Source organism: Sphaerodactylus townsendi, linkage group LG16, assembly GCF_021028975.2.
Source record: "Sphaerodactylus townsendi isolate TG3544 linkage group LG16, MPM_Stown_v2.3, whole genome shotgun sequence".
NCBI classification, from domain to species: domain Eukaryota; kingdom Metazoa; phylum Chordata; class Lepidosauria; order Squamata; family Sphaerodactylidae; genus Sphaerodactylus; species Sphaerodactylus townsendi.
This window is the reverse complement of record NC_059440.1, coordinates 24,059,411-24,072,043: the sequence shown is the minus strand read 5'-3', so window position 1 is coordinate 24,072,043 and position 12,633 is coordinate 24,059,411. Positions and strand designations below refer to the sequence as shown.

At 53.6% G+C, this 12,633-nt stretch overlaps 2 protein-coding genes across 2 annotated transcripts; both read left to right on the top strand.

Annotated features, from left to right (window-relative positions):
- Window positions 1–1,432: 1,432 nt before the first annotated feature.
- On the top strand, window positions 1,433–3,158 carry C1QA (complement C1q A chain; the record flags this gene model as incomplete). The annotated part of the gene is made up of 2 exons (XM_048518630.1): window positions 1,433–1,589; window positions 2,390–3,158. Coding segments are annotated over 2 exons (726 nt in total), but the record flags the coding sequence as incomplete, so codon positions are not given.
- Window positions 3,159–6,573: 3,415 nt separating this feature from the next.
- C1QC (complement C1q C chain) lies at window positions 6,574–11,224 on the top strand. The gene is made up of 3 exons (XM_048519147.1): window positions 6,574–6,710; window positions 7,760–7,937; window positions 10,532–11,224. The coding sequence occupies exons 2-3, from the start codon at window positions 7,775–7,777 to the stop codon at window positions 11,086–11,088; spliced, it is 720 nt and encodes a 239-aa protein (XP_048375104.1). The 5' UTR covers window positions 6,574–6,710; window positions 7,760–7,774; the 3' UTR covers window positions 11,089–11,224.
- The last annotated feature ends 1,409 nt before the right edge of the window (window positions 11,225–12,633 follow it).

Sequence of the window (12,633 nt, the reverse complement as noted above, 5' to 3'; positions counted from 1 at the left end):
CCCCACCCCCCCCCCCCCCCACCCCCCCCCCCCCCCACCCCCCCCCCCCCCCACCCCCCCCCCCCCCCACCCCCCCCCCCCCCCACCCCCCCCCCCCCCCACCCCCCCCCCCCCCCACCCCCCCCCCCCCCCACCCCCCCCCCCCCCCACCCCCCCCCCCCCCCACCCCCCCCCCCCCCCACCCCCCCCCCCCCCCACCCCCCCCCCCCCCCACCCCCCCCCCCCCCCACCCCCCCCCCCCCCCACCCCCCCCCCCCCCCACCCCCCCCCCCCCCCACCCCCCCCCCCCCCCACCCCCCCCCCCCCCCACCCCCCCCCCCCCCCACCCCCCCCCCCCCCCACCCCCCCCCCCCCCCACCCCCCCCCCCCCCCACCCCCCCCCCCCCCCACCCCCCCCCCCCCCCACCCCCCCCCCCCCCCACCCCCCCCCCCCCCCACCCCCCCCCCCCCCCACCCCCCCCCCCCCCCACCCCCCCCCCCCCCCACCCCCCCCCCCCCCCACCCCCCCCCCCCCCCACCCCCCCCCCCCCCCACCCCCCCCCCCCCCCACCCCCCCCCCCCCCCACCCCCCCCCCCCCCCACCCCCCCCCCCCCCCACCCCCCCCCCCCCCCACCCCCCCCCCCCCCCACCCCCCCCCCCCCCCACCCCCCCCCCCCCCCACCCCCCCCCCCCCCCACCCCCCCCCCCCCCCACCCCCCCCCCCCCCCACCCCCCCCCCCCCCCACCCCCCCCCCCCCCCACCCCCCCCCCCCCCCACCCCCCCCCCCCCCCACCCCCCCCCCCCCCCACCCCCCCCCCCCCCCACCCCCCCCCCCCCCCACCCCCCCCCCCCCCCACCCCCCCCCCCCCCCACCCCCCCCCCCCCCCACCCCCCCCCCCCCCCACCCCCCCCCCCCCCCACCCCCCCCCCCCCCCACCCCCCCCCCCCCCCACCCCCCCCCCCCCCCACCCCCCCCCCCCCCCACCCCCCCCCCCCCCCACCCCCCCCCCCCCCCACCCCCCCCCCCCCCCACCCCCCCCCCCCCCCACCCCCCCCCCCCCCCACCCCCCCCCCCCCCCACCCCCCCCCCCCCCCACCCCCCCCCCCCCCCACCCCCCCCCCCCCCCACCCCCCCCCCCCCCCACCCCCCCCCCCCCCCACCCCCCCCCCCCCCCACCCCCCCCCCCCCCCACCCCCCCCCCCCCCCACCCCCCCCCCCCCCCACCCCCCCCCCCCCCCACCCCCCCCCCCCCCCACCCCCCCCCCCCCCCACCCCCCCCCCCCCCCACCCCCCCCCCCCCCCACCCCCCCCCCCCCCCACCCCCCCCCCCCCCCACCCCCCCCCCCCCCCACCCCCCCCCCCCCCCACCCCCCCCCCCCCCCACCCCCCCCCCCCCCCACCCCCCCCCCCCCCCACCCCCCCCCCCCCCCACCCCCCCCCCCCCCCACCCCCCATTGGTTGGCATCTTGCGTACAAAGCTTTGAGTCCTAGCCCGCGGCTGGCCTCTCAGGAAAACGTTTGCCAAGCTCTGAACGGCCGAGACGGACACCCCGGGGCTGCAGGCTTAGATGGGCGGCTGGGACAGAAGGGTGACATTGGAGAGCCAGGTAAGAACGTAAGAACTAGCCTGCTGGATCAGACCAGAGTCCATCTAGTCCAGCACTCTGCTACTCGCAGTGGCCCACCAGGTGCCTTTGGGAGCTCACATGCAGGAGGTGAAAGCAATGGCCTTCTGCTGCTGCTGTTCCTGAGCACTTGGTCTGCTAAGGCATTTGCAATCTGAGATCAAGGAGGATCAAGATTGTAAGATCTCACTGGAGGTAAGGTCTCATTGGAGGGCTGCCGATTGACTGATTCCTCCAGATTCTAGGACAGCCAACTTTCAGTGTATGCACGTTCACCACATTTATATGTAGTGTATATGTAGTGTAACGCGTGTTCACCGCGTGTTCACCTTGCTCCTAGGGATGCCAGCCTCCAGGTGGGCCCTGGAGATGCCCTGAAATTACAGCTCATCTCAAAAATAAAGAGATCAGTTCCCTTGGAGAAAATAAGAACAGTGGAGGGTGAACAGCATTATACCCTGCCGCAGAGGTGTATCTAGGAAAAATATAGCCCGGTGCAAAACCTGAGTCCCATCCCCATCCCAGGTACGGGCAGCTGCCCTCTCCCACCCACAACCAAATAACTTTTTTTTGCACCAGAACCAGTTGTTAAATTATTTGAATCCCACCACTGTTGGCAACCCTACATTATACCCTGCTGGGGTTCCTCCTGTCCCCAAACCCCCCTTCCCGGGGCCCACTCACAAAATATCCAGGAACGTCCCAACCCAGAGATGGCAACCTTAGCCCTAACTGTGCCACAGAATACTAACACATACACACTTCTCTGCTATCTTTTTGAGGGCCGTCTGGAAGAAGCATTGGGTTGCGGGGGCCCAAAGGCGACCCTGGAGAGCCTGGCATACCGGGAACTCCAGGGAACCAAGGCTACAGAGGTCCAGACGGGGCCCAGGGCCCTCCAGGGGAAGAAGGAGACCAAGGGCTGAAGGGACAAGTCGCCAATGTGATGCACCAGGCCAGGGCCGCCTTCTCAGCCTCTCGGCAGAGCCCGGAAGCAAACGGCAACGTCGTGGTCTTTGACCACATCATCACCAACCAGGACAACGGCTACAGCGGACAGAGGGGCATCTTCACCTGCAAGGACCCTGGATACTATTACTTCTCCTTCCAGGTGGTTTCCGCCGGCAACCTCTGCCTCGCCTTGGTGCACAAAGACACCAAAGTGGCCACGTTCTGTGACGACAACAGCGACGGCCTCCCACAGGTCAACTCAGGGGGCAGCGTCCTGAATCTGTCCGCAGGGGATACTGTCTGGCTGGAGAGCGATCCGGGAACGGGGAACAGGGTTTATGAAGGCCTCGAGGCCGACAGTGTGTTCAGCGGCTTCCTGCTCTTCCCAGCATCGGTCTGAGGGGTATGCCCCAGCCCCGGTCCCAAACATCCTCTCTGCAGCTCTCTCTTCTAGCAAGGATACCCCTCAAAGGGGGTACTTCCCTCACGGAAGCACATAAATGCGCGTGAACGCTTCCCCAACTTCCACATTTATGCCGGTTTTGCATATATATTTTTTGGTAGCTTTCAGTAAGCAATAAATAAAAATTTTCCTCAGAATTGCCTTGCTGTTTCTTGAGGCGACAGATATAAGGATTTAGCCATATGTCCTTCCAAAGAACTTGGGGGTGGGAAATAGCGCATGCATGAACACGAAGGTGCCGTGCCACGCATAATGCCTGTTTCACAAGCTGGGGAGGCACGGTGTGAATAGCGGATGACAGAGGGGAAGGGAATCAGGTTTCCCTGGCATGACTTAAACCCAAACAACAACAATCCCCTTCTTGGCTTTTAGCATTACTCAAGACCAGCTGAATATCGAGCGCCGCAGGCTGAGAACAGCCAGTGGGAAAAGGTGGGATTAGACCATGATTTGGGGGATAAAAACACAGGTAATCCAAGCGTGTTCTTGTTTTCACACAAAAAACCCCTCCCTTTACACTGAGTCAGATCTTTGGTCCATCAAAGTCAGTATCATCTACTCAGACTGAGACTCTTCAGGGTCTCAGGTGGGTCTTTCAAATCACCTACTACCTGATCTTTTTAACTGGATGTGCCATGAACTGAACCTGGGGTGCTTGGCCAATGAGCCTAGAAAAGTTTGGATTTATACCTCCTGTAAGGAGACTCAAAGTGGCTTACAAGCTCCTTTCCCTTCCTTTCCCCACAACAGACACCTGGTGAGGTAGGTGGGGCTGGGAGAATTCTGAGAGGACTGTGACTAGCCCCAGGTCACCCAGCAGGAATGCAGGAGTGTGGAAACACATTTGGTTCACCAGATAAGCCTCCGCCACTCAGGTGGAGGAGTGGGGAATCAAGCCCAGTTCTCCAGATTAGAATCCACCTGCTCTTAACCGCTACACCATGCTGGCTCTCTGAGTGAACGCATGAAGCTGTCTTATACTGTGTCAGATCATTGGTCTCTCAAGGTGCGAACTGACTACTCTGACCAGCCTACATGATCTTTTAAACAAGCAACACCGGGAATTGAGGCTGAGACCTTCTGTGTGCAGCGAAGCTAGGCTTTCCTGCCAAGGTGCGGCCTCTCCCCAAGCATTCACAGGGAGTATTCAGTACAAGGGGATATTCAGAGCTAGAATCCCTTCTCTGTGACCCTTCCTGCCCAAACCTTTAAAAACGTTTTGAGGCAGGAAATAAAATGTTTCCTCCATAGTGTTGCACACTGAGGTTTCCCCCGCCCCCTTTGGTTCTGAAAGCGTCTTGTTTCCAGCCTCAAAACGATTTAAATGAATTCCCTTTCTGAACGATTCTTTAAGCGTGGATGTTTTCAAAACAGCTTCACTTGATGTGCAATAGGCATTTCCCACGTCTCTCTGCCATCCCTGAAGATGGAGCCCTGGGCGGGCAGGGATGGTGCTGCCACTGCGTAGCCTCTAGAGAACTCTTTGGCAGTGTAGGAAGGCAACAAAATAAAATGAATTTTCCCCCTCTGCCAGAAAGCCCTCCATTGGCCTATGCCACCTAAAAGGGTGTCGTAAGTTGCAGGCCCAAGCTGCTGTGTACCTGAGGCAATGCCGGAGTGGAAGCTGACTAATGTTGGCTCCACCCCTGGCCACGCCTCCATATGCTAGTGGCGCTGCAGGAGTGCTGGCATGGCACTCAGCACCACATCTGGCCCACTCATAGGGCTGCCACAACTGCCTGCCAGCAAATTTACCCCTCCGCTGGGGTAAGTGCTGAGGGTATCCTGATTCCACCCTGCTGAGTGCCCTCTCCTCCTCAAACGTTACCATCTTCAGGTACCGCCCACCACGTGCTGCCTCGGAGTGTGGTGGAGTCTCCTTCTTTGGGGGTTTTCAAACAGAGGCTGGATGAACATATGTTGGGAGTGTTTTGATTGTGTGTGCCTGCATGGCAGGGGGTTGGACTGGATGGCCCTTGGGGTCTCCTCCAACTCTACGATTCTATAAGCTTGGCTGCAGTGGCCTTTATTTCTTGGCTCAAACTCTCTGTCACCATATTGGCAAATTAGTTCTTGGTTTTGTTCCAGAGCGGAGCTGGGGGAAGCCAACTGCTGCCTGAAGGAAGTGCTGAAATTATGGGCTCAGCATAATTCATACCCATCAACAACAATTTAAGCAGAAGTGTTTTTGGGGATGTGAGGGCAAGGGAGAGGGAGAAGCAGTTGCTGAGTTGGGGAAATGTTCATTTCCAAAACCGCTGCATGTTTCAGGATGACAGAGAAGGTCTTATGAGACATGAAGGGGGCACTTCATCTCCTACGCTGGTCCCCATAGAAATATTTACATTCCACCTTTTCTTTTCATTTTCAGTGAGTTTGATGATTGAATGGAGACTTGATCCTGCTCTAGATGGAACCTGTAACCACTACCCCTTAGTTTTGCAGGGCCTGTAGGCCAGTGATGGTGAACCTTTTCGAGACCGAGTGCCCAAATTGCAACCTAAAACCCATTTATTTATCGCAAAGTGCCAACATGGCAATTTAACCTGAATACTGAGGTTTTAGTTTAGAAAAAAACGGTTGGCTCCGAGGTGTGCATTACTCAGGAGTAAGCTTAGTGGTAGTCAGTGGCTTTGCTTTGAAGCAACTGTGCAACTCTTCCAACAGGTGAATCATGACTCTAGGGGGGTTTTACTCAGAAGCAAGCCCCATTGCCAGCAACCGAGCTTACTCCCAGGTAAAGGATCATGCTATAGTCCTTCACATGAAAATCAGCGGGGTTTAACAGCGCTTAACAGGGTTACCTACACTGCTTCCCCAAAACTAGGTCTTAGTTTAATGCTAATAATCGAGCTCGGCGGCCCAGGCCAGCCTAGATGTGTGTGTATGGGGGGGACTCTGTTTGTGCGTGCCCACAGAGAGGGCTCTGAGTGCCACTTTGCCACCACTGCTGTAGGCACAATTTCCCAGGGACGATCGTTAAAAGAAGAAAAATAGAGGAAGAGTTTGGATTTATACTCCCCTTTCTCTCCTGTAAGGCAACTCAAAAAGGCTTATAAGCTCCTTTCCTCTCCCCATAACAGACACCTTGTGAGGTAGGTGGGGCTGAGAGAGTTCCAAAGAACTGTGACTAGCCCAAGGTCACCCAGCAGGAATGTAGGAGTGCGGAAACACATCTGGTTCACCAGATAAGCCTCTGCCACTCTGGTGGAGGAGTTGGGAATCAAGCCCGATTCTCCAGATTAGAATCCACCTGCTCTTAATCACTACACCATTCTGGCTCTCCAAGACCAAAAAGATTTGCAGGGTGTAAGCTTTTGAGAGTCTACACAAATCACAGCAAAGTGGGTGATTGTAGATCCACGAAGAGGAGCCGCAGAAGGTCCTCCAGAGTGATAAAGGAAACTTTTACTCTTGGAATCTTACACCCTGCAAATCTTGCTGGTCTTTAAGATGCTGTTGTCCTTGAACCTTGCTAGACTTGAATCTTGCTAAAATGTTTGTCCTCTAGTGCTTTGAAGGCAATGGGGTGGGGCTAGTTTCCAGCACATCGAGGCCACCAACTTCCCCGTTTAACATGAGGATATTGCAAGCAGGAACTCTCTGTCTCCTGCATCAACAGTGGCCGGTATTCCTTTGCTGCTTAGAACAGTTTTCAAGCCCCCGGATTCTGGCTTTTGTCCCAAAAGGTAAGAACAACCAGCCTGTAGCCAGACCCTCACCCATCTCTGATTAGCCAAGATCTTGGGGAAGACTCTGACACTGGAAAGGCTGGGGAAAATCTTGGCAGCCAGGGCTCTGTCCCAGAAGGGCAATTGGTTGGCAGGTGGTATAGTGGGTAGAGCATTGGGCTAGAATGGAGGACATCAGAGTTCAGTACCTTCCTCTAACTTGACTTTTGACAGGTGGTCTTCAGCTGGTTCCCATCTCTCTCTCACACAGCCTAAACCTACCTCACAAGGCTGTTGTGAGCATGAGAGAAAAATAAGAGAACTTTGTAGAGGCTGGAAGAGGGAAGCCCACATTCCATAGGTTTTTCGAAAGGGTCTTTTCTGGGATGGGTAGTTGTTGAGCTATGATCTGAGAGAGCCGGATTTGGAGAGTTCAAATGGAATTACTTCAGCCTGTCCTACCTCATAAGGTGGTTGTAAGAATAAAGTGGGGGGGGGAAGAGGAGGATGCTGAAATCTGATTTGGGTCTCCATTGGGGAGGAAAACTGGGTATAAATATCTAAATGAATCATTTATCTTAAACAGGTTAAGCGCCCCTTGCAGGGAAAAAGCGCCTTCCCTCAAATTGTTTTGCTAGCTCTCATTTAGAACCAGGTGCCTTGTAAAATGCAGAATGACTGAAACATGATTATCGATCAACCCTCTGCAGGCTTGCCAATTGAATCAGAAAGCTGGGACAGGCTCATCTAAAACAGTGGTTTGGGTCTTTTACATGTCAGAAACCTGCTTTGCACATTGTGTGTGTGTATGTGTGTGTGTGGAAGGGGGAGCCTTTCTATTGTATATGTGATTTTAGTTCCCCATCAGTAGGAAGGCAGCATGGCAAATTGGTGGTAATGACAGAATCATACAGCTGGAAGAGACTCCAAGGACCATCAAGTCCAACCCCCTGCAATCAAAGCACTCCTGACAGATGGCCTCTGAGCCTCTGTTCTATCATTCAAAAAAATGTTTTTGTGGTGCTCTCCCTGTACGCACTGTGTGTTTCCCATCCCTCACTTTGCAGGGCTTCAGCTTAAAGATGTTCCTGGGCTGGGGATTCGGGTTGGTCCTGTTCCTGGTGAGTTCATCGCTTGAAGCTGAGACCTCACGGCACTGCTATGGAATACCAGGCCTGCCCGGTGTGCCAGGCGTTTCGGGAAAAGATGGCAGAGATGGGCAGAAAGGAGCCAAGGGAGAGCCAGGTAACTAATCTCTTGGAAGCCCCAGCCTGCCTGCTTTGGTTGGCAGAAGGAAGGCAGCATGGGGGAGTCGTTAAGAGCAGGTGGATTCTAATCTGGAGAACCGGGTTTGATTTCCCACTCCTCCACCTGAGTGGCAGAGGCTTATCTGGTGAACCAGATGTGTTTCCATACTCCTACATTCCTCCTGGGTGACCTTGGGCTAGTCACAGTTCTCTCAGAATTCTCCCAGCCCCACCTGCCTCACCAGGTATCTGTTGCGGGGAGAGGAAGGGAAAGGAGCTTGTAGGCCACCTTGAGTCTCCTGACAGGAGAGAAAGGTGGGGTATAAATCCAAACTCTTCTTCTTCAATCTTTGCTGTTTTTGTTCTTACAGAGTAGCCAGCGGAGGGCTCTTTACTATCATTAACACCTGAGACCTATCTGCTGCAGCATTCAATCCCTTCCATTCACACATGCCGTCTCCTCCCTTATATTTTCATTGCCCTGTATGTGCATTGATCTAAACAGATTCATGAGGAATTAATAGTCTGCCTGCTTTTCACTGCAAACATGCAAATTGCAGATCTTGGAAAAACAAACGTACTCCTGCCATAAATCCTTGGTACAATGCAGGTAATTGGAACAGCTAACAAATTAAAGACACACAAAGTGCCCCTTATAGACAAATGGATTATTGTTTGTTGACTCCAAAAGAGAAATTGGCACCTGGCCCAAAGGAGTTAGACAGATATGGTAAAATACTGTAACTCTATGATAGTTTCAGGGGGTTGTCATGTTGAGTAGCAATAGAACTGCTAGTTTTGTGTCCAATAAGACCTTAAAGACTAACAAAAAAAATGGGGGGGGGGTGTAAGCTTTCAAGAGCCAAAAGCTCCCTTTGTGAGATACTTGTTTATCTTTAGGGTGCTACTGGACTTGACTCTAGCTATAACTCTATGATATAATTAATATGTCATATTTTAGATAATTTCTACATTTCAGAAAATTTGATCCCATCCTAGATTGTCACATTGTGTGATATGTCTAAAGAATTCAATGATTTCTAATCAACCCGTACTAAGGAATGTTAGGGAAAAAGTAAAACGATGTTTTCTTTTTTCCAAAAAGATAAAGTATCACAAAAAACCAAAGTGTATCACACCGTGTTTTGTGTGTTCTGTTTTAGCCGTGTACCCATAGGTTCTTGCACATAGGTAAAACACCACAAAACCAAAAGAAGAATCTAAAATATGAAGCTGTCTGACACTGGCCCCTTCCACACATGCAGAATAATGCACTTTCAATCTGCTTTCAATGCCCTTTACAGCTGGATTTTTTGTGTGGAATAGCAAAATCCACTTGCAACCAATTGTGAAAGTGGATTGAAAGTGCATTATTCTGCAGGTGCAGAAGGGGTTGCTGTCCAACCAGCACCCTTGAGCTTAATTTTGTCTTCTCTGAGTGGCACAGACTCTCCAGAAAGAAGAGAGGTTGGTGGGTTTTTCTCAATATTAATTGCCCGAACTCTTCTAACTGGAAATGCAATCAACTGAACTTGACAACTCATGAACTCTACCCCTGAGACACAGTCCTTTCCCACAATGTGGAATACAACTGAATAGAACATCACAATGAGATTGTGTGTGTGTGTGCATCATTTTACCTATGAGCACTTGCCCATGTGGAATATGTGGGAAAGAATACAGAAGTTCAATCTACCGTAAGCTGCACATGCACAGCACTCTATATGCAAATCAGATTTTTTTTAAAAAAAAAATAAGATTCAAAATGCATTATTTCAATTTAGATATTAAAAGAAAAATCAGATATAGATTGGGTAGAGCCAGCATGGTATAGCGGTCAAGAGCGGTGGACTCTAATGTGGAGAACCGGGTTTTGATTGTCCACTCCCCCAAAAGAGAAGCGGGCTCTTATCTGGTGAACTAGATTTGTCTCCCGGCTCCCTGCTGGGTGAACTTCGGCTGTTGTAATGTTCTGTTCAGTTGTATTCTCCATTGAGGGAAAGGACCATGTCTCAGGGGTAGAGCTTGTGAGTTGTACAACAAACATTTCAAGTTCAGTTGATTGCTTCTCCAGTTGGAAGAGCTTGGGCAATCAATAGTGAGAAAAACCCGTCAATCTCTTTTCTTGCTGGAGAGTCAGGGCCGCTCAGAGAAGACAACATTAAGCTTGAGGCTGCTGGTTTGACAGTGTCAGACAGCTGAGACTAGTCTCAGTTCTTCAGAACTCTCTCAGCCCCACCCAGAGGTGGAGCGAGGGGAAACTCCACCCGAGGCATGCACCTGTGCTGCGCCCCTGTCGCGGCGGCGCCCACCCCTGCCCCAGAACACCCCGGGAACACTTCCGGAATGCCCCTGCCATGCCCCCTCTGCAGCCTGGCCATGCCTCCACTGCGGCTTCCCCTGGGGCATTGTGCCCTACCCCGCCCCATTGCCACTACACCTCTGCCCCCACCAATCTCACAAGGTGTCTGCTGTGAGAGGAAGGAAGGAAAAGGGGTTTGTAAGCCCCTTTGAGTCTCCTTACAGGAGAAACCCAAACTCTTCCTGTACTTTTCTTTTGATCTTGACCAATCCTTTCTTGGACTCTTGCAGGCAAACCAGCTGTTTATGGAGGCCGAGGTCCCCAGGGAGAGCCAGGAGAACCCGGTCTTCCAGGCATTCCTGGGAAAAATGGGCCCAGAGGTTCCCAGGGTGAGCCAGGGGATCCTGGCCAGAAGGGGATAGTAGGTGAACCGGGAGAAACCGGCAACTACAAGCGGAACCATCAGGCGGCCTTCACCGTGATGCGCCAAACAAACCAGTACCCTGAGAAGAACACGCCCGTGATCTTCAATAAAGCCATCACCAACATCAACAACGACTACGACATCAGCACCGGGAAGTTTACGTGCCGTATCCCCGGCCTCTACTACTTCACCTACTATGCCTCCCACACGGCCAACCTGTGCGTGAGCATGTACCTGAACCGGGAGAAGGTGGCCAGCTTTTGCGACCACATATCCAACACCAAGCAAGTCACCTCCGGGGGGGTCCTCATGCAGATGACGCAGGGACACCAGGTGTGGCTGGCAGTCAACGACTACAACGGCATGGTGGGCATTGCGGGATCCGACAGCCTTTTCTCCGGCTTCTTGCTGTTCCCAGACTAAGTGCTTGGCGAACAACTGGGCAACCCCCCTTTCCATACATCCAAGCTACTTTCATAGCGACCTTCCGCCCCCGTTTCCCGAAAAGGTTTCTAGCTGTAGTAAATGTTATCAATAAAAGTGTTTTTTTGCTTTAAAAGTGTTCTTATTTTTGCCCTGAGCTTGATAGCCCAGACTAGGTAGGTCTCAGATGCTAAGAAAGGTCAGCCTTGATTAGTATTTGGATGGGAGACCACCAAGATTCCAGGGTTGCTAGAGAGAGGTTCCTTGTTCCTCCATGTGATGCCTGCTGGGTGACCTTGATTTAGCTGGGTGACCTTTGGCAAAACAACTTTTGTTAATCTCTTACTGGGAAAGCCCTCCTGGGTCACCCTCAGCTTGGCTTTAATTTTGATGACAAAACATAAAAGTTATGCATTCCATTAAAAACATAGGCTCATTCCATACATGCAGAATAATGCACTTTCAAACTGCTTTCAGTGCTCTTTGAAGCTGTGCGGAATAGCAAAATCCACTTGCAAGCAGTTGTGAAAGTGGTTTGAAAATGCATTATTTTGCGTGTGCAGAAGGGGCCACAGTTTCCCCCCTTTTCCAGTGAATGAAAGACCAATGATGAAGAAGAAGAGCTTGAATTTATACTCCACCTTTCTCTTCTGTAAGGAGACTCAAGATGGCTTGTAAGCTCCTTTCCCTCCCTCTCCCCACAACAGACACCTTGTGAGGTAGGTGGGGCTGAGAAAGCTCCGAAGAACTATGGCTACCAATCTTGATCCTCCTTGATCTCTGATTGCAAATGCCTTAGCAGACCAGGTGCTCAGGAGCAGCAGCAGCAGAAGGCCATTGCTTTCACATCCTGCACGTGAGCTCCCAAAGGCACCTGGTGGGCCACTGCGAGTAGCAGAGTGCTGGACTAGATGGACTCTGGTCTGATCCAGCAGGCTAGTTCTTATGTTCTTATGTGATTAGGCCAAGGTCACCCAGCAGGAATGTAGGAGTGCAGAAACACATCTGGTTCTCCAGGTAAGCCTCCACCACTCAGGTGGAGGAGTGGGGAATCAAACCTGGTTCTCCAGATTAGAATCCACCTGCTCTTAACCACTACACTATGCTGGCTCTGTTACCCAAAACTGTAAAATGAAAATACAGTACGTCTTATCCATCTAGACTGGAATCCTCAGAGGTTAGTTTGTTTCCCCAGAAGACTCTTAAACAAGGCACAGAGGTCAAAAACACTCCTTGCCCCCCCTCCCATGAGAGGATGGTAATAACCATTTACTGGTAATAGCCACTGAGGGACCTATCCTTCATTAATCTGTCTACCAGTTCTAATGGATTATGAACTGTGGATGGAGACTGAGACTTGGGAGAATGAGAAGAGACTTAAAAGGACTTGAGAAGAACTGGTCAGTGAGATGAGATCATTTCAAAGAAGGAAATATAATGGGTGGCACTTTAGGTGGTAAGGACGTTGAGGAAAGCCCAATCCAGTGGTGGGATCCAAAAATTTTAGTAACAGGTTCCCATGGTGGTGGGATTCAAACTGTGGCG

Bases quoted from the DNA above. Each gene is read 5' to 3' on its own strand.
- C1QC (XM_048519147.1), top strand. From the start codon at position 7,775: ATGTTCCTGGGCTGGGGATTCGGGTTGGTCCTGTTCCTGGTGAGTTCA. The intron at 7,938-10,531 runs GTAACTAATCTC...GGACTCTTGCAG, and splicing joins AGGAGCCAAGGGAGAGCCAG to GCAAACCAGCTGTTTATGGA.